Source organism: Sorex fumeus, unplaced genomic scaffold (genome assembly GCF_029834395.1).
Source record: "Sorex fumeus unplaced genomic scaffold, SorFum_2.1 ptg000064l, whole genome shotgun sequence".
Taxonomy (NCBI): Eukaryota; Metazoa; Chordata; class Mammalia; order Eulipotyphla; family Soricidae; genus Sorex; species Sorex fumeus.
In genome coordinates, this window is record NW_026606121.1 from 3,430,345 (window position 1) to 3,455,668 (window position 25,324).

At 42.2% G+C, this 25,324-nt stretch overlaps 1 protein-coding gene and 1 pseudogene across 2 annotated transcripts in view; both read left to right on the forward strand.

The window, feature by feature from the left end:
• RNF216 (ring finger protein 216) overlaps window positions 1-25,324 on the forward strand; it is a 114,748-nt gene that overhangs the window by 4,129 nt on the left and 85,295 nt on the right. The window contains exons 2-7 of one of the 2 annotated variants that reach the window (XM_056128392.1): window positions 1,188-1,317; window positions 8,565-8,698; window positions 10,787-11,641; window positions 14,394-14,470; window positions 18,807-18,909; window positions 21,742-21,906. In XM_056128392.1, the coding sequence (XP_055984367.1) occupies window positions 1,251-1,317; window positions 8,565-8,698; window positions 10,787-11,641; window positions 14,394-14,470; window positions 18,807-18,909; window positions 21,742-21,906 (1,401 nt within the window). In that variant the 5' untranslated portion in view covers window positions 1,188-1,250. The remainder of the gene's footprint in view (window positions 1-1,187; window positions 1,318-8,564; window positions 8,699-10,786; window positions 11,642-14,393; window positions 14,471-18,806; window positions 18,910-21,741; window positions 21,907-25,324) is intronic. The other variant, XM_056128393.1, reaches the window with a different exon arrangement.
• LOC130036679 (uncharacterized) lies at window positions 12,322-12,415 on the forward strand (annotated as a pseudogene).

Here is a 25,324-nt window from a genome sequence, read left to right on the forward strand (position 1 = left end):
TAACTCAAATACTGCTGACTTTGGGCCAGAACCATCGCATAGCGGGTAGGGCATTTGCCTTGAGCAAAGCCGACCCGGATTTGATTCCTCCACCCCTCTTGGAGAGCCTGGAAAGCTACCGAGAGTATTCCGCCTACACGGCAAAGCCTGGCAAGCTACCTGTGATGTATTCAATATTCCAAAAAAAAAAAATTACAAGTCTCACAATGGAGATGTTATTGGTGCCCGCTCAAGCAAATCGATGAACAGTAGGACAGTGCTACAGTGCTACTGCTGACTTTACTAAGCCTTCCCTGACAGCTTTTCTCCTTTAACTGGAATAGTCGTTTCTTTATTGTATTAAAGGCTATATATATTATAGTATACCTTAATAGTATATTAAGTAAGGCTATAAATTGTAAGGTGATATATTGTAGTATATCTTACTTAATTTCTCTCACTACTAGGACATGACATTCTTTGAGGCAAGATTCCTGTTAGATTTTTTTTGTGTGTGTTCTCCATGATGCATAACAGAAATCCTTTATGTCACATGACAAGCGTGCAATAGGCACTTTATTTTCTTTAATGTATTTTAATTTTATAGCCATATCTGAGGGCTTACTTCTGGATCTGTCACAGGGATCACTCCTAGTAGGCCTCGAGGAACTGTATGGGGTACTGGGGATCAAATCCAGGTTAGCTGTGTTTAAGGCAAAAATACTTTTTATTGTCTGTGTCTTGCATGGTGCGCTTTCGCCTTAAACTTAAGAATGTATCTTGACCTGATAGGTGGGAAGAGCTGTGTTGATTTACCCTATTGTGGGAGGTGGGGGGGAGAATGGGGGTTCGTTTTCTATGCTCAGAACTTACTCCTGACACTGTTCTCAGAGATGACTCCTGATCAGGCACAGGAAGCCATACATAGTGCTTGGGATTGAATCGTGTGGGCTTTGTGCCAGGCAGGTGCCTTACCTATTCTGTGGTCTTTTTGGCCCCAGCACTCCCTTGTTTTTTTGGGGTGTGAGTGTCCCAGTGATGCTTAGGGGTTACTCCTAGCTCTGTGGTGCTCGGGTGACCATAGGGGTGCTGAGGATCAAAGGTTGACTGGGCTTCCTGGTCGGCTGCATGCAAGGCAAACACCCTACCTGCTCTACCTCCAGCTCCCTCCCTCATTCTTTAATATTCATTTTCTTTTTGATTTTCAGGCCCTTTGGATCAGATAGTTGCCATGTTTAAGTATTAGAACTTATGTACATCTGCATTTGAAAATGGCAGAGAGAAACAACAATGAAGAAGTGATTCACTTGAACAACTTTCACTGCCACAGAGGGCAAGGTAAATGTTCTCACCTTGTCATTGCTCTTTTCCTTTGTTGTGTCTTCTTTGAAATGAACCCATTTACACCATATAAAATCCCTTAGAACAGCAGGGAAAATGGAAGTTTGTTATACTAGAATTGTGTCAAATCATGATACCTACTGGCATGAATAAGGCTTAAGAATCCTCAAGGACTAAGGATGCACATTAGCGGTAGAGCCACTTGACTTGCAAGTGTGTGAGATCCTGGGTTCCATCCTTAGTACTGAAAAAAAAAAGTTAAATCATCAACCACAATTAGTTTTGCTAACTAGTTAGCAGAAAGAGCTACGAATGTGAAACCTTAGGCTCTTCAGAGGTAGGAATACAGAAGGAGCACAAGTCTGTATAATAGCAAAGGAGTGTTCCTCCTGTCGGATGTAAGACAGTAAAGGTGCTGCTAAAGTATATCTTTCTGGATCCAGAGAGTACAGCTATTGAGGGACTTGCCTTGCATATGGCCATACATGTGGCGAACCCAGGAACAATCCCTAACACCATGTTTGGTCCCAGGAGTACTGCCAGTTGTAAGCTCTTAGCACAGCCAGGTGTGGCCCAAAACAAAAGTGTAACCTTCATACATGTTGGTCTTTTCAGTTTCTTCTTTGACAGAATATAATTTAGTATGATAGGAAAAGTTTAGGATATGTATTCTTTTTTAGTGTTTAAGCATCATGAAATTCATTGAGTCAAAAAGGTAAGGTAGTCTGTGTTTCTTTAACATTGCTAACTACATAGAAATTTTCATTCAAATCATGATTCACTCTTTTTTTTTTTTTGGTTTTGGGGTCACACCTGATGATGCACAGGGACTACTCCTGACTCATGCACTCAGGAATTACTCCTGGTGGTGCTCGGGGGACCATATGGAATGCTGGGAATCAAACCCGGGTCAGCCACGTGCAAGGCAAACGCCCTACCCGCTGTGCTATCACTCCAGCCTGATTCACTTTTTTTGATGCCTGTTGCTATTAGTTGTGGGAGCCACACCCGTATGGGGTACCTGACCCTGGTGATGCCGAGGGAAGGGTAAAGCGTGAGGGCTGTGCAGTGCCAGAGACTGAACCCAGTATCTTGTACATGTAAGCCATATCCTCTGCCAGTATGGCACATCTACAGCTCTAAACCCAATTTACATATATACCTGGACCAGCATCGAAAATGCATGCCAGGTCATGCAGGTACGGGAAAAAAATTATTTTTTTACAAGTACAAATTTTGTGGAAGTAGTTTCAATTTTTGTTTCTTTCCCGTAAATAATATTTGGTACTTATGAAGAGAAAGAAAGTAAATATTAATCCAGTGGCTTTTGGCAGAAATGTGTCTGATCCCCACAGTAGGTTAATGGTGCCAGGTCACCTCAGGTGGGAATAGGTTTTGTGCCTTGGCCTGTTTCCCCTAGCAGCTCGGTGGCCATCATCCTCCAGAGGCCATTGGACAGTCAGGTTTGGGCCTGCAATGACGAGACACATGGGGCCTCACGGGATGGGGGTGGAACCGGCCCTTTCCTCCCCCTAATGAGACCCCGAGTCACCGCCCATGAATGGCCTGTTTGGCTCCTGATCAAGCTGCTTAATGACCATGATCCCAGAGACTCAGAAACAAATCTTGGAAACCAGCGGCTTTTGGCAGAAATGCGTCTGGTCCCCGCAGTAGGTTACCGGCGCTGGGCCACCCCAAGTGGGAATAGGTTTCGTGCCTTGACCTGTTTCCCCTGGCAGCTCAGTTACCACCATCCTCCAGAGGCCATTGGACAGTCAGGTTTGGGCCCGCAGTGATGAGACATGCGGGGCCTCATGGGATGGGGTGGAGTCGGCCCTTTCCTCCCCACCCCAATGAGACCCCGATTCGCCGCCCTTGAACGGCCTCTCTGGCTCCTGATCAAGCTGCTTAAACAGCCATGATCCCAGAGACTCAGGAACAAATCTTGGAACTCAGCAGGTTTTGGTAGAAATTCCTCCAGATTTAATTGTTAAGATTTAGGAATTCCAAAATTGTGTGGCCACTACTGCAACCACGTGACATCATATGTTATTTATAACCAACAATAGAAAACAAATTGTCTAATGTTGCCTTCTCGGCAGATGTGTTGGGGTAAAATCCCAAATAATGATGGTGGGTCTAGTGTTGAAATATTGAATGTAATCAAAGTAGAGAGAGAGTAATGTGGAAATCATCTGCCCCACATGCAGGGGGAGGGTGTGGGATGGGAGGTGTTCCTGAGGTTTTTGGTGGTAGAAAATGGGCACTGGTGAAGGGACGGGTGTTTCATCATTGTATGAGTGAGACTTAAACCCAAAAGCTCTGTAACTGCTCTCATGGTGATTCAATAAATAAATTTATAAAAAAGAAAAAAAATGTAAGGTGAAGTTCATGCCCAATTCAGTCAGCCTTATCCATGGCTGAATAATAGCAGTACTCCTACATTAAAAAAAAAAGTAAATATTTATCTTTCAGAGCACTTAAAATTGAGCAAGTTTTATTAAGCAAATAAATTGGGGAAAATAGAATTACTTAAGCCTGCAGATTTTGAGTGTGTAAGGAATACTGCTTTTATTAGTTTATTCTGATTTGATTGGAGTGATAGCACAGTGATAGATAGTAGGGCGTTCGCCTTACAAGCGGCCAACATGGCCGACTCGAGTTCGATTCCTCCGCCCCTCTCGGAGAGCCTGGCAAGCTACCGAGAGTATTGGATATGCCAGACACAGTAACAACAAAGTCTCCAATGGAGACGTTACTGGGCCCGCTCGAGCAAATCGACGATCAACGGGAGGGCCTTTACCTTTACCTTTACCTGATTTGATAATGATAGTTCCCATAATTTATTGTGATTCATAAAGTTTTAAATCTCAGTAATTTGCATATGTGATTATTTCTGTACATATATTAAATTATTGTTACATTTGTTTTTTAATTGGGTCTTAAATATACTCAAACAGAATTTCTTAAACAATTACTTCCCTTTGAGGAATACTGGCTTTGGTATTATGGAGCTTTTTGTTTGTTTGTTTGTTTTGGTCTTTTTGGGTCATACCTAGTGATGCTCAGGGGTTACTCCTGGCTCTGCACTCAGGAATCACCCCTGGCAGTGCTCAGGGGACCATACGGGATGCTGGGGATCGTACTCAGATCAGCTGCTTGCAGAACACCCAACCTGCTGTACTATTGCTCTCGGCCCTGGTAGTATGCTTTTTATTAGACAAATCTTGGTTTATTTTGTGCTGATCCTGAGGATTTTTTTTTTTTAGGCCATGCCCTGCAGTGGTTGGGTTATTCGTGAGTCAGTGCTCATGAATCTCTCTTGACATTATTCAGGGGAGCATGTGGTGCTAGAAATTGAACCTGAACTTCCTTCATGCAAAGCATGCACTATAGCCCCTTGAGCTATCACCTTGACCCTATTACCAAGTTTAAAAAATGAATATACCCGTGTGTGTGTATCACCCTAATTATGAAATAGAACCTTATTATTTATTTTCAGTTTGGGGGCCAAACCTGGCAATGCTCTGGAGTTATTCTTGGCTCTGTGCTCAAGAATCACTCCTGGTAGTGTTCTGGGGACCATATGGGGTGCCAGGAATTGAACCCTGATCAGCTACTTTCAGGGAGGCATTTCCCCAGTCCCAAACCTTTTTTTTTTTTTTTAACCCAGATAGATTCCTTTATGCCTTGTTAGCTCTGTTTCTTGGGGGAAGGCGGTGCACATCTGACTGCTCAGGACATACTCTGGGCTCTATGCTCACAGATCACTACTGGAGCACACAGGGCACATATGGGATGCTAGGGAGTGAACCCAGGTTAATTGCATGCAAGGCAGTTGCCATACTTGCTTGACTCTCTGACCTTATGGTATTTATTTATTTGTTTTTATTTGTTTTTTATTGAATCACCATGAGAGCAGTTAATGGCCATGATCCCAGAGACTCAGCAGGTTTTGGCAGAAATCCCTCCAGATTTAAGTGTTAAAATTTCGGAATTTCAAAATCGCGCGGCCACTACCGCAGCCACGCAACATCATGTGTTATTCCTAAACAGCAATAGAAAACAAATTGTCTACTGTTAGCTTTTCAGCAGATCTCAGTGTTGGGGTAAAATTCCAAATAATAATGGTGGGTCTGGTGTCAAGATATTGAATGTGATCAAAGTAGAGAGAGAGTAATGTGGAAATCATCTGCTCCACAGGTAGGGGAAGGGTATGGGATTGGAGGTACACTGGGGTTTTTGGTGGTGGAAAATGGGCACTGGTAAAGGTACGGGTGTTTCGTTGTATGACTGAGACTTAAACCTGAAAGCTGGGGACTGGAGCGATAGCACAGTGGGGAGGGCATTTGCCTTGCATGCAGCTGACCTGGGTTTGACTCCCAGCATCCCATATGGCCCCCCGAGTCACTGCCAGGAGCAATTCCTGAGTGCATGAACCAGCAGTAACCCCTGTGTATCGCCAGGTGTCACCCAAAAAGAAAAAAAAAAAAAACCCGAAAGCTTTGTAACTGCTCTCACGGTGATTCAACAAATGAAATTATAAAAAATGAAAAAAATAAAAATAAAAGGCAGAAAGACTCAAAAAAAAATGTGGGGCTGGAGCGATAGCACAGTGTGTAGGGCATTTGCCTTGCACATGGCCAATCCGGGTTCGATTCCCAGCATCCCATGTGGTCCCCTGAACACCACCAGGAGCAATTCTTTAGTGCATGAGCCAGGAGTAACCCCTGTGCATCACCGGGTGTGACCCAAAAAACAAAAGTTAAATTTTTTTAACTTTTGGTTTTTGGGTCACTTTTGTCTGAAATGTATTTAGTACATAAAACTGGGAATTTAATGATCTAAATCAGGGCTCAGCACCCCTTACAACTCAGATATTCACTGTGTTAACCTTGCAGCTTATGTAGTCTCATTACAGTTCTACTGTAGCATGAAACAGCTGTAGATAATACGTAAAAGAATAAGTATGGCTGTATTCTAGTAGGGATGTGAAGTAACACTACTATCCCGCACTGCTGGGGATTATGTAAATTAGCACACATAATTTTAAAATTTTTTTAGCATTTTATCTACTAAAATGAACATGCCTGGGGCTGGAGTGATAGTATACCAGGAAGGGCATTTGCCTTGCACGCTGTTGACCCGGGTTTGATCCTTATCCGGGGCATAGTGTAGAGCCAAGACTAACTCCTAAGCATTGCCAGGTGTGACCCAAAAAGCTAATAAATAAATAAATAAATAATAAAAATAAAATGAATGTGGAGATGAAGCGAAAGCACAGCGAGTAGGGTGTTTGCCTTGCACGCGGCTAACCCAGGTTTGATTCCCAGCATCCCATATGGTCCCCCGAGCACTGCCAGGGGTGATTCCTGAGTGCATGAGCCAGGAGTAACCCGTGTGCATCGTCCGGTGTGACCCAAAAAAGAAAAAATAAAGAAAATTAACTTGCCTTTCCTTGTAATTCAACATTCACCCTTAGAGTGTATCTAATTGAAATAAGCTCACATAGAGACCTGTGCAGGGATTTCTTCTTTATAATAACATTACGTAATTGTCCAGAGTAGAACCAAACTGCATGTCTGTCCACGACTATTTTTGATATATTCACAGATATATTCACAGAGTGGATTACATACAGCAAATATGTAACAGCATTGAGACATCAGGGTCTTTCTTATAAGCTACTTATAAAAAAATTTGCAACAGATTGTGTACTCAGAAATAAGCAAAACTAGTCTGGAGTAAAAAGGCTACTAGTGTGCTAGAAATGTATTTACTGACCTTGGTGATGGATTTATATATACATATATATATAAAATAAATATATATATAAATACACACACATGGAGTTAAGTCCTTTATTTGTAGACTTGGTTCTATTTCACTTTTAAGTTTGGGAGGAAGGTAATGTTAAAGCTTGGGAACCAGATAGATAGTATAAAGGGTAAGGTGCTTGCCTTGCATGTGGCTGACGGCAGTTCTATCTCTAGCATTGCATATAATCCCCCAAACACACACAGGAGTATCCCCTGATTACCACTGTGTTTGGCTAACACTGTCCCCTGCCCCCCCCAAAAAAAATAAAGTTAAAGCTAATGTTTAAGTTTTGTGTTGAGTTTCTTGTTAATAATTGGATTTTACTGTGAGATTGTAGGTTTCTTTTTGTTTGTTTTTGGTAGTCAGTAGTCCTGGGATCTCTCCTGGGGGGGCTTGGGGACCCATACATGATGCCTGGGACTGAACCCTGGTCAGCCACCTGCAAGGCAAGTGCCCTCCTCATTGTATTATCTCTTGGCCCTTTTTGTTTTGTTTTGTTTTGCTTGGGGCCACACCCAGCAATGCTCAGGGCTGACCTCTGGCTCTCCATTCAGAAATCACTCCAGGCATTGCTCTGGGGGTCATGGGGGTCTGCTACATGCAAGCAAGCACCTGCTGTGCTATCACTATGGCCCTGTGATTCCATTTTTAAGAAATGGGCAGAATTTCTCAGTATAGAGTGAGGAAAAATTAGAGTGTCTTCTCATCTAGTTATTTCCAAAATTTATTATTGAACAGTCCAGAAACATGTTTTTTTTTTTTTGTTTTACTTTTTTGGCTCACACTGCTGATGCTCAGAGATTACCCCCTGGTTCTGCACTCGAATTACTTCTAGCGGTGCTCAGGGACCTTATGAGATGCCAGGATCGAATCCAGGCTCGCCATGTGCAAGGCAGATGCCCCACTGTACTATTGCTCTAGCCCAAAACATGGTTTTTGTCTTGGTTTGGGGGCCATACTCTCAGGTTTTCAGGGTTTGCTCCTGGCCCTGTACTCAGGGATCCCTCCTGACGGGGATTGGGAGACCATATGGGATACTGGGGATCAAACCCTGTAAGCCACATGCAGGGCAGGTTCCCTACCCACTGTACTATCTCTTCGGCTCCCTGGAAGCATGACTTACTACAAGTGCACATGTGCTAGATGGAGGAGATAATTCCAAGCCCTGAGCTTGACTTGAGGCTTGACTATGTTATGCAGGTCAAATTAAGGGATTTTTATTACTATTAGTTTTTTGTCCATACCCACTGGTGCTCAGGGCTTACTCAGGATTCACTCCTGGTGGGCTCCAGGGACCATATAGGATGGTAGGGATTGAATCTGGGTTCGCCAACTACCCACTGTGCTCTCTCTCCAGCCCTTGAATTAAGGAACTGAATGTGATCATTCCAGCTTTGGTAACAGTGTTCTTTGCTTCCTTTTAGACTGGATCAATGTCAGAGATGGACCCATCACCATATCTGACTCCTCTGATGAGGAAGGGGTTCCAATGCTGGTCACCCCAGCTGCTCAGCAACACGATGATGATGACCTGGATGATGATGTTATCCTGACAGAAGTGAGTATTCTTAAAGTACCATGGTGAAGCCTGACTGCAAGTTAGTGGTCTGGATTCCTCAGCTTCTCTGAGGCGGTTATTGGGGCTTTGTTCATGAATAAGTTGGGATATTTGTTTGTGCGCGCTTTCTATTTCTAAATTAGAACAGCATCTTTCTCACCCTCTGTTTCTGTCCATTTCTGGACTTAGCCCTGTGTGCACTACTCGGACCACTCCTGTCCAGTTCATGCTGCTATAATCATTACTCTCTGTTCACCCTTTCTAAGCAAGAATCAGCTTATCTTTTCATTTAAACTAATTTTCATTACAGTCCTCAACCAGAGCATTTTGAGTTTACTTCATTGTAGTTCTTAACCGTTTTTAGTAAGTTCCTGCTGCTCCACCCCCACATCCTCCTTTAGTGCTGCAGCTCATGGCACTGAGGGGTTACTTCTGGCTCTCTGCTCAGAGATCACTCCTCACAGAGCTTCGGGGACCATAGAGGTGCCAGGAATTGAACTCGAGTTGGCTGTGTGCAAGGCAAATGCTCTACCTGCTGTGCTCTCTTGCCCTGGTTGAGTTTGCGCAGACTTGCTATGTTATACCTAGGTTGCCTTTGTTTGGGATCTTTTACATTTTATTTACTTTTTTTTGTGTGTGTTTTGTTTTGTTTTGTTTTTGTGCCACACCTGACACTGTTCCAGGCTTATTCCTGGCTATACACTCAGATCAGGATTTTTTTTTTGGGGGGGGGGGAGCCGGCACACATGGCTCTGCACTCAGGAATTACTCCTGTGGTGCACTTGCTCAGGGGACTATATGGGATGCTGAGGATCAAACCCGGGTCAAGGATCAAACCTGGGGAATCCACGTGCATGGCAAACACCCTACCTGAGCTGTACTATCACTCCAGCCTCACACTCATTGACTAGGTCAGTCCTGGCAGTGCTGGGAGGATCAAATGGGTGCCAGGGATCAAACCTGGGTTGGAAGCATGCAAGGCAAATGCCCTACCCACTGTATTATGCTTTAGCTCCTCATCTAATTTTTCATGTCAAAACTGAAATAAAATCTCAGTCCTTGAATATTTGTATTTTTTTCAAGAACTTCAGTTACATAATTAAACTATTTTCTTGTATTCATTGTCTTTACATACTCTCACCTAATTTTTAATTATTTTGTATTCTGCTTTACTTTAGATATTTTCCTTTGATATTACAATTCACTAATTTCTCTTCAGTTATGTTTATTTAAAATCCCATACATTGATTCCTAAATTTTATTTTTCATTCTGGAATTTCTATTTAATTCTTTTTTTTGTTTTTAGTCTCCTGAAATGATCAGTGTAATCTTTTTATTTATTTTTTGTTTGTTTTGGGTCCACACCCATCTGTTGTCACCCTTACAGCTTACATCCTCATTCCTGGGATCATTCCTGGAGGTGCTGGGGTATCATATGGTGCCAGGGATTGATGTGCAAGGCAAGCACCCTCCCACTGTACTGTCTGTCTAGCCCAGGTCTTAATATTTACACTGGTTTCCAGATGATAGCACTAGGTTTTCTTGGTGGGGTAATTGTTGACATCTTTCTGACTCGTGTAGCATCCACCCAGACTGGGCCCACACTTCCTGTTACTGGAGGACTAAAACCACCTGTAACTAAAATTATACTTGCCAGAGAGACGAGATGTCACTGATGGGACTTGACTGACTCTTACACTTTCCTCTATCCTCTTCCTACTTCACTAATCTCCCCTTTCCAATATAATCTTTTATTTCCATGAACATAATGTTTTTTGTTGAATACCAACAAGCTTTTGAATTATTTTCATGTTTCTTAAGCTTTTTTATTTACTGTGCTATTATTCTTTTCACTCTTCTCTTCTCTGTGGTAATTTTTAGTTTCAGTAGCCTCACAAGTGAAATTATAATTCAGATAAGCTCAGGCTTCAAGGATAATATGAAGAATAGGTTTTGTAGGGGATGGTATTTTGGGCTTTGGTTTTTTTTCCTGTCCTATATCAGAAACTCAGTTCAATAGTACCTAAGGAGACATAGATGTAGAAAAGAGAGAAATTGAATTATTACTAAAATTTTATTTTTTCTTAGACAAATAAACCTCAGACACCAAGACCCAATCCCATCAAACCAGCTGCCCAGTGGCAAGATCTCAAAAGATTGGGAGAAGAAAGGCCTAAAAAGTCTAGAGCAGCATTTGAATCAGATAAGAACGGCTATTTTTCAATGTATAACAGCTCATTGTTTAATTCTGGGGCACAGGATGATTCTGAGGATGAATACGGTACATTTCTGGATCTTGGGACTTCTGCAGTTTCTGAATTAATTAAGCCAAATAGTCAAGCTGAAAGAGAACCCAAGCCTGGACCCAGCCAGAACCAAGCAGCAAGTGACATTGTCAACCCTAGATCAGAGCAGAAAATCATTATCTTGGAAGAAAGTAACCTTTTCCCAGATAGCGACACTTTGGAAATTCAGAATCAGTCATCTGAAGACTCAGAGTCAGAACTTTTATCAAACCTTGGAGAACCAACTGCTGTTATAGATGATCAGGCCATCGAGGAAGACTACTGGTTAGATCCCCCTTACTTACAGTCGCTAAATCAAAAGCCTCAGGAGATAACAAACCAGGTTGTTCCTCAGGAACGGCAGCCTGAAGTGGATTTGGGCCCATTGTTGTACAAACATGAACCTCCAGGATCAACTTTTCCAAGGCCAGCTTTTCGACAACCAGAACCTCAGCAGGATAGAATTTCCCGTCCCTCTTCCCCTCATCCAGCCCATCCTCTTGAAGAACTTGAAGACCAGCAATTAGCAATAGATGATGAAGTGCCAGGACCAGCCTTCCCAATTCAGAGATCTCAGGAACCCAATTTGAAAAATTTTTGGGGCCAAGAAGCTCCTACAGTAGATCAAGAACTTGTTGCACTATTAGTGAAAGAAACAGTAAGTTTTGTTTCGTAAATAATATAGGCACTTAAACAGTTTCTTTTATTTCATAAAAGGATGTGTATGAACATTTTTCTAATGACATTATAAATCTATAAACGGGGAAAAAAACATAAAAATTAGAAGGGCTGGAACAATAATACAGTGGGTAGTTTGCTTCCCTTGCATGTGGCCAACCCCAGTTAGATTCCCAGCACCCCATATGGGTCCCCAAGCTTGCCAGGAGTGATCCCTGAGTGCCAGGAGTAAGACCTGAGTGCCAGGAGTAAGACCTGAGTATCACCATATGTGGCCCAGAAAAAATAAATGAAAAACCCAGAAATTAGGTCAGGGTTCCTTAATCTATCCTTAATATCCTTCCCACCTCAGCTACAGAAAATCTTCTGGAATGCACCACCATGCAGATTGTGGGTTCCCTAGTGCTGTTACAGGAGTAATTTCCCTAGTTGTTAGGGACCAGAGAGCTCATATAGCAGCCTTGAACATGGCTGATGCTGGTTCAATACTGGCATCTCATTTAGTCCCTCAGTGCCAGAAGAGTAATTCCTTAGTGCAGAGCCAGCAATAATCCTGGTGCATCACCAGGTGTGTAGTCCAAAAACCAAAACGGGGGGGGGGGGGGGGGGGAATAAATAAAACTTGCTCTAGCTTCAGATTCTTAAAAATTTTAAGATTGTGCTTCCTTTGGCAGCAATTGGAACAGTATGGAGAAGATAAGCATGGCCACTGTGCAAAGGTGACATGCAAATTTGTGAAGCATTCCTTAGTTTTGTCATAACTGTCACTGTAGCACCGTCCTCCCGTTGTTCATCGATTTGCTCGAGCGGGCCCAGTAACGTCTCCGTTGTGAGACTTGTTGTTACTGTGTTTGGCATATCGAATACGTCACCGGTAACTTGCCAGGCTTTGCGGTGTGGGTGAGATACTCTTGGTAGCTTGCCAGAGGTTCCTCCAAGAGGTGCAGAGGAATCGAACTCAGGTTGGCCAAGTTGGCCACGTGCAAGGCAAATGCCCTAATGCTGTGCTATCTCTCTGCACCTGGACCAAAAATAATGAGATCTTAATCAAAATGACTTATTCCTTTAGGATAGAACTAGGTCCATAGAAAGTCCTTTACATATTAGAACACAGTCAGGAGTAAATTGTTTTCATAGCTGGGTGTGGCCTTGAATGTGTACCCCAGTTTGAATTCCCAGCACCCCACATGGCCCTCCAAAACCACCAGATATCACTCCTGAGCAGAGCCAGGAATAGCCCCAAGCACCACTGGCTGTGGCCCCCAAATCAAAATATACACATACTTTAGCTCATACTGTTTTGTCATAACAGTATTGTGAAATCACAGAACCTCAGTCAATAAAAATAAAATTCCGTAAGGGAACAGAATAATTGAAGGGGGAAAAAGTTTCTGGGATTACCTAAAGCCTATTGTCTTTGGTAGCTATTTTCTTACAGTTGAATAAAACTTAAAATTCTGTTTCCAGTCACTTTTTAGCTTCAGTTGCCATATGGCACTCAATGGCTGTCATACTAGAAAGCAGAGGATAGGACATTTTCATTATGGTGCAAAGCAAAGCAGAGCTTTATGTCCTGACTCAGCTGCTGCTTGTCTTTAAATTTACTTTTCATTTTTCATTTTCGGGTCACACCCGGCAGTGCTCAGGGGTTATTCCTGGCTTTCCATTCAGGAGTTACTCCTGGCTGTGCTGGGAGGACCATATGGAATGTCAGGGATCGAACCTGGGTCAGCTGCATGCAAGACAAGTGCCTTCCACGTTGTACTATTGCTCTGGCCCCTCCTTTTTTTTTTTTTTAAACAAGTTTCTTTTTCTTTCTTTTTTTTTTTTGTGTGTGCCTAATTTTGGGATCACACCTGGCAATGTTCTGGGATTACTCTTGGCTCTGCATTCAGGAATTACTCCTGGTAGTACTCAAAGAACCTTATGAGATGCCAATCCCTGGTCAACTGCCTACAAGGTAAATTTCCCTACCCGCTGTATTATCGCTTTGGTCCCTAAACAAGTTTTTTTTCTTTTTTAAACTGTGGAAAATCTTAAGGATAGGGACTAGAATGTGTTTTGTTTACCTTTGGATTTCTTTTTTTTTTTTTCATTTTCCATTTTTTAAGGGGGAGGTCACACCCGGCGATGCACAGGGGTTACTTCTGGCTCTGCACTCAGGAATTACTCCTGGCAGTGCTCAGGGGACTGTATGGGATGCTGGGAATTGAAACTGGGTTGGCTGCATGCAAGGCAAACACCCTACCTGCTGTGCTATTGCTCCAGCCCCTATCTTTGGATTTCTTTGCTGGACAGAGTTAGATTCTGTATCTTGCTGCAAGAATGAAGAGTGAACATGCAAACAGGCCCAGAATCCAGATGATCTCTAGGGACCTTTCTGGTTTTTTTGAACCACATCTTAATATGCTCAGGGTTCACTCCTGGCTTTGCACTCAGGGATTACTCCTAGTGAGGCTCATGGAACTGAATGCATCACTGGTCATCCCTGTGCAAGGCAAGCACCTTATCTGGTTTACCATCTCTCTGACCCTCTAGAGACCCTATGGAATCTAGAAGATTCCATATTCTGTGTAGTCATGCTTTGTGTAGATAGATAAATTCTTGTGTTGAATTTTAACCCAGACACATGTATAGCTCATTTTGTATACTTTTTGTCATTTTGTATTTATTGCAATTTGAAACTATTCTTTGGTGACTGAAATTTAAATAATATTTTTATTTATTTCCAGGAAGCAAGATTTCCAGATGTAGCAAATGGGTATGTAGAAGAAATAATTCATTTGAAGAATTACTATGATTTAAATGTGTAAGTATGCCATGTGTCTTTTTTGCCTTTTTTCTATTGTAAAATAATACATGATACATAAGTTAAAAATTTAGCCTTTCAGTCATTTTTTTAAGCGTATAGTTAGTTCATTAGCATAAGTACACTTGCTTATTTTGGTTTTGATTTTAATTTTGGGTCCACACTCTCAAGTGCTTGCGGGCCAACTCTTGACCCTGCTATGGGGTCTCTCTCCTGGTGGTTCTTGGGGGACCTTGTGGTAACAGCAATTGAATTGAACTTGAGCCTCCTGCATACATATTTACAGCTATCACTTTAATTATAGAACTTTTTAAATTCCAAACTGAAACTGTCCCCATGTTAATACTTACTCTGTACTTGGTCATCTGCAGGTTTTTTTTTCTGGATCTTAAAGAATTCAGTATTGGAGGGGTGGGAGGTCTACTGGGTTCATTGGTCGTGGAGAATGGACACTGATGGAGGGATGGGCACTTGATCATTGTGTAACTGAAACCCAAGCACGAAAGTTTGTAAGTCTACAACTGTACCTCATGGTGTTTCACTAATAAAAAAAATAATTAAATTTAAAAAAAATCAAGACAACATGACCCATTCTCAAAAGAAAAAAAAAAGAATTCTGTATTTTTAATGAAATGATGTTTAGTTCTATTTTTATTATAAAAATGATAAACGTGGGCCAGAGATGTAGATCATGTCCTCTGTATGTGGGAGGCCTGGGTTTGATTCCCCAGCACCACATGTACATATAGACACAAAGACCATACAAAAATATTTGCAGGCATCAGAGGTTAGAGAATCATGTAACATTTTTTGTTTGTTTGGTTTTTGGGCCCTACCCATGTTGCTTAGGGTGTACTCCTGGCTCTGTGGTTAGGGAACTCTCCTGGTGGGACTTGAGGAGCCATATGGGGTGCCAGTTTGATCCTCAGCACTGCATTTTTGACCTTTAAGTTCTACTGATCCTTAAACACTTATTTTGACCATTAAAGACTGCTGGATTTGGCCTTTGTGGCCCCCAGTACTGCTAGGTGTGGTTCTGTTTTTTAAATTGCAAGGCAGTTAAATGATCTACAAGATTATATATATGTGAGATATTTGTAAAATGTGACCAGATTGACAGATTTTGGGACAAGTCTCTTTTGCTGCCTCTTAAGTCTCATGTGTTTTCTACTTTCTAGGAACTGACCAGCTCTTTTTATCTTTTACATTACTTAGAAGCAAATGTTGGTAGACACATTAAAAGTCCTGTGAAGTCAGGAAAGGGAACACATGGTATTTTTATTAAATATTTCTTTTTAAAAAAATGTTGGGGTCACACCCGGTGAAGCTCAGGGCTTACTCCAGGCTTTGCACTCAAAAATTACTTCTGGCAGGTTTGGAAAACTATGTGGGATGCCAGGAATCGAACCTAGGTTGGCTGCATGCAAGGCAAGCACCCTAAATAATCTGATTTTTCTGCTTTTCTTTTATTTCCACCTGGGTTCTTGGGACTAAGTTGTTAATTTCCTGAATTGAGCTTACTGTTATTATAGAACTGGAAGGAACCTCAGTACAGGAGTTGAGCAAGCTGGAATTTTTCTTGTTCTGGCTCAGTTATTTTGTGTATATCACCTGTACCTGTAACTCGGTGCTCATTTAAAATGATAGACCTGTACACCAGAGAATATCTTCTGTCATCTAGTCATATATTCTTGGTTCACTAAGACTTTCACTAACATGTGACACAAGTTAAATTTGGCCAATCAAAGCAGTAGCACTGTAGCACTGTCCTCTCGTTGTTCATAGATTTGCTCGAGCGGGCACCATTAATGTCTCCATTGTGAGACTTGTTACTGGTTTTGGCATATCAAATACACTACGGGGAGCTTGCCAGGCTCTGCCGTGTGGGCGGGATACTCTTGGTAGCTTGCCGGGCTCTCTGAGAGGGACAGAGAAATCAAATCCAGGTTGGCTGCATGCAAAGCAAACGCCTTACCCACTGTGCTATCGCTCCGCCCCATAGGCAGTAACAACTCTATAAAGATGAAAACTTTGGGAAAGCCTGCCTTAGAGGGATTGCTTTCTCAAACTCTTAGTTTTATCAGGTCAGATCCAAGCAAGGAATAATACTGGTAAGTGTACAGTGATTAGAATTCTGAGAAAATTCCCATTGCCTATGCCCCAGACTATGGATATTAGTGAATTAGGTTTTAGCTTGTTTTTCTAGAAGGGTAATCTTGTCCTTAATTACCATGCCACTGAATATCATTTAATCATTGGGAAAATTCTGTTGGTGATGATTGTCTGATAATCGTCTCATGGTGACCCAGGCTTCCTAGTGAATTCAGGACCAATAGCTCTCTGTTTGAGTGTCTGTCTGTCTGTCTTTGTCTCCCATTGACGAAGGAATGGGTCTTCAGGCTGGAAGCCAGTGGTGACTTTATTCAGATCAGTCAGGATTATTATAATAATTATAGAGAAATTGTGAGGTTTGCAGGAGAGCAATTACAAATAGGTGTGGATTAACATTATCATAGACATGTCACTGTCACTGTCCTCCCATTGTTCATTGATTTGCTCGAGCAGGTCTCAATTGTGAGACTTTGTTGTTACTGTGTTTGGCATATCGAATACGCCACGGGTAGCTTGCCAGGCTTTGCCGTGCGGGCGAGATACTCTCAGTAGCTTGCCGGGCTCTCCAAGAGGGGCAGAGGAATCGAACTCAGGTCGGCCATGTTGGCTGCGTGCAAGGCAAACGCCCTACCGCTGTGCTATCGCTCCAGCCCACATAGACATGAACAGATATAAAGTGCTTCCTTCAGGAGAAATTCTTCTAGGAGACCTGCCGTGTAATCCCATCAAGACTCAAAGACTATAAAATCCAGCTCCCGGAACCGCGCGACATCTTATCAGGACATCTTTTTATGACATCTTATTATCTCATTCCTACTTTGGACAAACTGGCAGGCTACCGAATGTAGCCTGCCCACAGGGCAGAGTCTGGCAAACTCCCTGTGGCATACCAAATATGCCAAATACCAGTAACAATGATGGGTCTCATTCTCCTAAAGAGCCTTGAATATAATCTCAGGGCTAGGATGAAAGAGACGTTACTCGGGCCTGCTCGAGGCAATCGACGAAAACAGGATGATGAAATGAAATGAAAATGACCTGCCCAAGGGTGGCATACTATCTAGGAGCATATTGCTTTCTCCTTTCCTTTACTGGTGATCCATTTAAGCAATCATATTAAATTTGCTTCTTAATAATATTTCTAGTCATTTTGTATAAACACAGTAAGAGGTATAGACCCTTATTTATACCCTGGATTAAGCTTAAGATGGTCTCTCTGGACTCACAGTAAAGCATGACTTTTCCTGGGGACATCTGGCTATATTTCCCGGACTATAGTCTTCAGGCCAGGTTAGCTTGTCTAACCACAATAGGGTCCTTTTCAGTTACTTCCTTTTAGGTCATGTCTGTGCTCTTTTATCATGCCCTTAGGCTGTCCCATATCATGCCCTTAGGCTGTCCCATGTCGAAGCCAGGGTAGCTTATGATAGCCCCTGGGTGAGAAAAGAAACTTAGAATGGGAATTTTTTCTAAGTGGTATCAGCACATGCAAGGCACTTGCCTTACCTCCTGTGCTCCTTTCTGACTCTTAGAATGGGTACTTTTCTCTCTTCTTTTCCTATTGTAACTACTTTACTAATAGAAGCTTCTACTAATAGAAGCTTCATCATTGACACTGGGTAGAAGAGACCTGGCATGAAAGAAATGATAAGAAAAGAAAACTAAGGAAAGAAGGAAACACCCTAAAAATCCACTGGGGTTCTTGAGGCTGGAGCGAATAGGGCATTTGCCTTGCCTGTGACCAGCCTGGGTTTAATCTAGACCCAAATGTGGTATATCCACAAGTCACACTTTTGGCAATTTAAGACAGAAGAACTACTTGGATTGAATTTAACATGTGTTGAACACACGGAATTTGAACTTGTGTTCATAAACTTGCAAGGGTGTCACCCTAAGCCACTGCACTACAGCTCTGTGTCCCATTTATCAGTATTTTTATTTTTCTAGTTAAAAAAATTTTAAGGTATGATTTATCAAGGCTGTTGCTAGTAATGGTTTAGACATACATTTGCTGCACCATATCTACCACCATTTTAAACTTAGCAGACAAAATAAAAAATGTATTGTAATTAGCTTTTTTTGCGTTTCTGATCTACAGACATTTTAATTTCTTGATAGATCAATTGTCAATTCTGACCAGATACTTTTTTTCCCCAACATTGCGCCTGAATCAATGGACAGTACAATGTAAGCAGTACAATGGTAATGTCATTTGTTTTTGCAGACTTTGTAATTTTCTTCTGGAAAACCCAGATTATCCAAAGAGAGAAGATAGAGTCATTATGAACCCCAGTAGCAGCCTGCTTGCCAGCCAGGATGAGACAAAGGCAAGTGTGTACTCCAGTTGTATAGTTCTTATCTTGAAATACTCTGTTTGATTAATCATCTTTGGTGGAAGAAGGTGCTTTGGAGGGACTCAATTTTTTAGGATAGCTGGAAAAACTGAATTTCAGCATCAGTATGTCCTTAGTGGAAGTTCTCAATTCCGGCCACTTTAAATCCTGTATTACTTTCATTGTATCTTTTTTCCTTTTTCCATAAAGAATTAAATTTTTCTGTTCTCCCCCATGCCCGCATTGATGTGGGAGTCACACATCACATTCTTGGGAGGGAGGAATCAAGTTTTTGGTGTTGGGCATTGAGCCCAGAACCTCTGCATTTAAGACACCATCCTCAGTAGCTATAATCCTCCACATTAAGTTTGTGGAATGTTACAAGAGTTCTCCAGTATTCTGGAGATATATTGATTTAGAGTTTTTTATAATGAAAAATTTAAAAACAGGTCTGGAGAGATGATATAGTGGGTAGGGTACTTGCCTTGCCACAGCTGATCTGGGTTTGGTCCTTGGCACCATACATGGTCTCCTGAGCCTACCAGGAGTGATCTCTGAGTGCAGAGCCAGGAATAAGCCCTGAGCACAGCCTCATGTATTCCCCGCCACCAAAAAAAAAATTATTTTTAAAATAAAACCTCAGGGCTGGAGAGATAGCATAGTGGGTAGGGCGTTTGCCTTGCACGCGGCCAACCCCGGGTTTGATTCCCAGCATCCCATATGGTCCCCTGAGCACCGCCAGGAGTAACTCCTGAGTGCAGAGCCAGGAGTAATCCCTGTGCATCACTGGGTGTGACCCAAAAAGCAAATAAATAAATAAATAAAAACCTCAAAGTTTATGAAATTTTGTACAGACCACTTGGATATCTACCAGCAGTACTTTTGGAGAGGATTTCAAAGCAGTGGTAGAGGGTTACCAAGTCAACATGTGTCAGTACACAGGGGCCATATGATGCCAAAGGTCAATTTGAAGACTTTGTTAGCCATTTGAGCAATCTCCTCATCCAGCAGTACTATTAAAAATTTATTTCCACAGAGCTGGAGAGATTGGACAAGTAGGGAGGGCATTTGCCTTGCACGCAGCCTACCTAGGTTTGATTCTTGGCATCCCATATGGTCCCCCTGAGTATTGCTGGGTGTGACGCCAAAAAAGAAATTTTTTTTAAATTTATTTCCACAGTATCTACTTTGTCACATATCCATCCTTCTCTCTATCAGCACAGCTTCTGTATTTCATCATGATTGATTTAGAGTAAATTTCAAATCATCAATGCACTGTCCCTTTAGTAATTTCTGTTACGCGGCTGAAAAGTCAGTACAGAGGTTAAAGCACTTGCCTCTCAAGCAACATACCCCAGTTTGAATTCCTGGCATTACCTAAGGTCCCCAAAACACTGGAGGAGTCACTCCAGAGCACAAAGCCAGGAAAAACTTCTGAGCACTGCTAGTGTGCATCCCCCAATACCTTTTCTTTATTTTTTCATTTTGTTTTTGGACCACACCTAGTAATACTCAGGGTTTATTACTGGCTCTGCTCAGGGGTCACTCCCAGTAGACTTAGGAAACCATATGGGGTGCCAGGGTTTGAACAAATCCAGGTCCACTACGTGGAAGGCAAATGCTCTACTTACTATACTATCACTCCAGGCCCTCTTCCCCTCACACACACTTTTTAAAAAGTTAATTGTCAAGGTTACCTAGAGTTGATTATCCATTATAGTTTTCTTTTGGTGTTGGGTTCATGTTGTGCCTACGGAACCAGATCCCTGAGGCTGAACATGCAGCTCAACGGTAGAGCAGTGCTGTGCCTGTGTGAGGCCCTGGGTTCAATTCCCGATGTCACTCACACACAAAGACATAACCAAATGCCTTATCAAGTTACAAACTGTTTGAGGGCCAGAGAGATGGTACACTTGCCTTGCATGAGGTGGATCTGTTCACCCCCCAACACCCTGTATGGGACCCCCCAAGCAGTGATCTTTGAGTGCAAAGCCAAGAGTAAACCCTGAGCACAGCAAAGTGTAGTGCACTGTCAAAAAAAACGAAAAAGATACTTAATTTTAATTTTTAAGTATTACTTCATTGTGATCCACACAAGCATATTCTGTGTTATGTGGTTAAAAAAATATATATATATGGGGGCTGGAGTGATAGTTAAGTGGAATAGGGCACTTGCCTTGCATGCAGTCGACCAGGGTTCAGTTTGATTCCCAGCACTCTGTGTGGTCCTGAGCCCAGAGCCAATATTAAGCCCTGAGCATTACTGGGTATGCTCCTCTCCCCAATAAAAAGACAAAAATAAAATATGATTTAGAACTGCTTCATTAAAGGCTATTGCTTGATCCTTCTATCCCCCAAATTCTTTTTACTAGCTATTTGACGTAGTCTATAGCAGGACAAGTTCATTCTAAGTGAAGAGTGACGTCTGAAAGATGACATTCAAATCTCTGAATCTCCAGTGAGAATTTCTTTTTGTGGGGGTGGGGCACACCCAGCAATGCTCTGAACTTCTCACTCTGCCGTCAGGTTTCACTTTTGGCAGGGTTCAGGGGACCATATGGAATGCCAGGAATTTGGACAAGGCTAGTGCTCTATCCCACTGTTTCCTCTCCAGTCCCTCCAGCACTATATTTGTTTAGTAGTTCTAGTTTATAAAATAGTCTCCAGGCAGTTTTCTTCATCTTTATTCAGAGCTGGTATTCTTACAATGTAGTTATGAGAATAAATGAAATCATGCCAGTCTTTAATAAGAAGTCCTTCTGATCATTTTCTGCTTGGGAAATGCTCCTTCTGGCCCTCTAATACTGTGCCTCTTTCTCATTTCAGCTGCCTAAGATAGATTTCTTTGACTATTCAAAATTGGCTCCCCTTGACCAACGCTGCTTCATCCAAGCTGCTGACCTCCTGATGGCCGACTTCAAAATGCTCAGCAGTCAGGACATCAAGTGGGCCCTGCATGAGCTCAAAGGACACTATGCAATCACCCGAAAGGTGCTCAACTTGTTCTTCTTGGTTGGGCCACTCTAGAATACTTCTTGCCATGATAGCAGAATGAAGAGTTCAGTCTGCAGAATTTTGGAAGGTTTATGATGACAAAGAACCAAGAAGTTTGTCAGGGTGAAGATAAGTAGACCAAAGGGATTTTCTGATCAGTAACAACAGAATGTAAAGAAGTGAGATTAGATGCAAGGAAATTCTGGTTTTCCCATAAAGACATGGAGGGTACTGAAGTTTACCTGGATCCTGGGGTGGCTGATGGCTAGTGGATGAAACATGTCTATGTTCCTATGCTGTTTCTTCCTGATTTTCTTTCTGTTTGGGGCAGTCCCAATCCTCCCAGGTGGTAAGTCATCAGCTCCTGTATGTACAATCTTAAAAATGCCTTTAAATTTTATTTGCTTTTTGGGTCACACCCGGCGCTGCTTAGGGGCTGCTGCTGGCTCTGCACTCAGGAATTACTCCTGGCTGTGCTCAGGGGACCATATGGGATGCTGGGAATTGAACCCAAGTTGGCCTTATGCAAGGCAAACACCCTATCCACTGTACTACCGCTCCAGCCCTTAAAATTGACTTTGGGGGCTGGAGATATAGTAGAATGGGTAAGGAATCTACCTTGCCAAGAGTAAACCCAGCATTGCCAGGTGTGGCCCAAAAACAGAAAGAAAAATTACTTTGGTTTTGTTTCGTTTGGGGGCTACAGCCAGTGATGCTCAGGACTTACTCCTGGCTCTGCGCTCAGGAACTACTTCCTGGCAGTGCTCAGGGGACCTTATGGGATACTGGAGAGCGAACCTGGTTAAATACCCTATCCACTGTACTATTGCTTTGGCTCCCAGGAAAGTTACATTTAGAAGTAATCAGCTCAACCATGTTTCCAAGTGTGGGCAGTATTTCTTCCCCCACCCCTCCAGCTCTGGACCTGTGCTTTGAGGGTTGCAGGTGTGAAAGGATGCTTTGTATTTGTTGGATCATAGAGGCAGCACCAATTCTCTGAGAATGTAAAGCTTGGGAAACTAGCCTGTGTTACTTGGGGGGAGTGCTTTCTCAGTTCCTCTTGCTTTCGGTCAGATCTAAGCATGAAATAACACCAGTAGGTTGCAGATTTAAGTTCTGACAAGTCTCGAACAGCCTCTTCCCCAGACTGGATTTTAATGATACTGAGTTAAAAGCCTATAGTATCCATGAAAAGTACTGGCAACGCAGTGAGTGGTGATTTGCCTAAGAAGGGAGTGAATGGCTACTGAATACTGGCTGAATACTGCCAGTGTTTGATTCCTCCACCTCCAGAGCCCTAAATATGATTCTATATGGGGACCCTTCTGTGGTTTTGGGGGGCATGTTCCATGACTCAGAAGGGTGGTCACTGGTGGGTAACTGACATACCTGATTCAGTGCAGTTTGTGCTCAGTGCCTACTTCACAGTGCTCAAGCCAGCTAGAAAAGTAAGAGCTCCTACAGGTCCTTGTGTGGCTCCTCTTAGTCTTCTGCCATCAAGTCCCTTTCTCCTGCTCAATTTCTGAAGCCCAGCAGTTTACTGTCTTACAGAGGACAAACAAATGGGGAATTACTGTTAATGGCTAAAATGCCTATTTGGTTTAACTGAAGTGATGCAGATCTCAGGTGAATGTAACTGTATGCTGGGTCCAGGTCCTATCCACCATCTGAATGGCAAGGAAGATCCAACAGCTTGTCAGCAAAGGCCTAATATAGATTAAATTTAGGCTGAACTACTCTGAAAAGAACAATTGGTGCCTGTTACTTTAAAGGTTATTTCAATGCTAAAAAAGTAGTCTTCTACTGTCATTGAAAAATAAGTGAAATATCCCCCAAAATTAATAACCATAAGAAAGGCCTCTTTTATTCCAGACTAGTCTAACATCTTTTATTGTTATTCTCCTTGTGCCTTTATTTCTTAGCTCCAAGGAAACCCAGATGAGAAGTAAAAACAATGTGGGTTGGCTGTGTGCAAGGCAAATACCCTACCCCCTGTACTATTGCTCCAGCCCTAATTGTGTACAGTTTCTGCCATTTGGGCAGCTCACCTTTTCCTCTTATATATACTTTACAAAGGTAATAGTAGCTTCTCTTTTCTGAGACACTGTCCAAGCATGGCAGTTTACAGGAAGCATGCTCACTGTGAGAAGTCACATTTAGCTTTTTGTTATAAATTATTGTAGCTCAATTCTTTCTTCCTTGTTTTTTATTTTAAATAAACATTTTTGAGCCACACCTAGTGGTGCTTAGGGCTTATTCCTGGCTCTTTGCTAAGGGATTGCTCCTGACAGGGCTTGGGGAACCAGATGGGGTGCACCAGGTTGTGTGCAAGGCAAAAGTCCTCCCAATAAACTATCTCTTCGGCCTAGCTCAGCTCTTTATGAATAGAGCCTTTGGGCAAGCCTCTAAGGACCTCACTGCAGCTCTACAGGGACAGGAGTGCTGTCAACATTGGGTAGATGGAGTTTTAGATCTTACACATACCCTTGCACACTTCTTTTTTTTTTTTTTTTTTTTTTTTTTTGAGGTGAAGGGGCACCCACCAGGCCGTGTTCAAAGCTTACTTCTGGTGTTTGTACAGGAATCGCTCCTCACAGTGACCATATGTGGTGAAGGGAATTGAACACAAGTCAACCATATGCAAGGCAAATCAGCTTTACCACTATACTATCTTTTTGATTCCACCATCTTTTTTTTTTTTAATTTTTGTTGAGTCAATTTCTAGAATTTTCATTTTAAGAATGAAAATACTGAGGCTGGAGCGATAGTGCAGTGGGTAAGGTGTTTGCCTTGCATGCGGCCGACCTGGGTCGATTCCCAGCATCCCATATGATCCCCTGAACATCGCCAGGAGTAATTCCTGAGTGCAGATCCAGGAGTATCCCCTTTGCATCGCTGGGTGTGACCAAAAAGCAGAAAGAAAAAAAAAAGAATGGAAATACTGCTAAGTCAAGTCTTATACTATGATAATGTTTCCTTTCCTGAATCTTTGATGTTTCTTAAGAGTTAAAATTAGTGACCTTATTTTTTTTTTACTTGTTTTGGTTTCTTTGGTTTTTGTTTATTTGGTTGGTTTTTTTTACTATGGCTATCTTTCCATACATTAGAGACAACTCTGAAATACAGCTCTCATTATGGTTCTGCAATTACCAAACCTGTCAGTTAATCTTTCCTTTTCCCCAGAGCCTTCCAGCCATATTTGATTGTTCTTTGTATAGCTGTTGTCCACAGACTTTGTCTTCTTCATCATCTTGGAAATTCCTTTGTCTTTCACAAAGATCCATCTCTTGATATTCTGATTATTTTCTGTCTTGATTCTTTTAGGATTGGAGGATAGTTTCACTGGGTTGAAAATTGTTTTCAACTCCAAATTTTCTCAGTTATGGTGTTACAGATGTGATTCCCTCCTTTATTT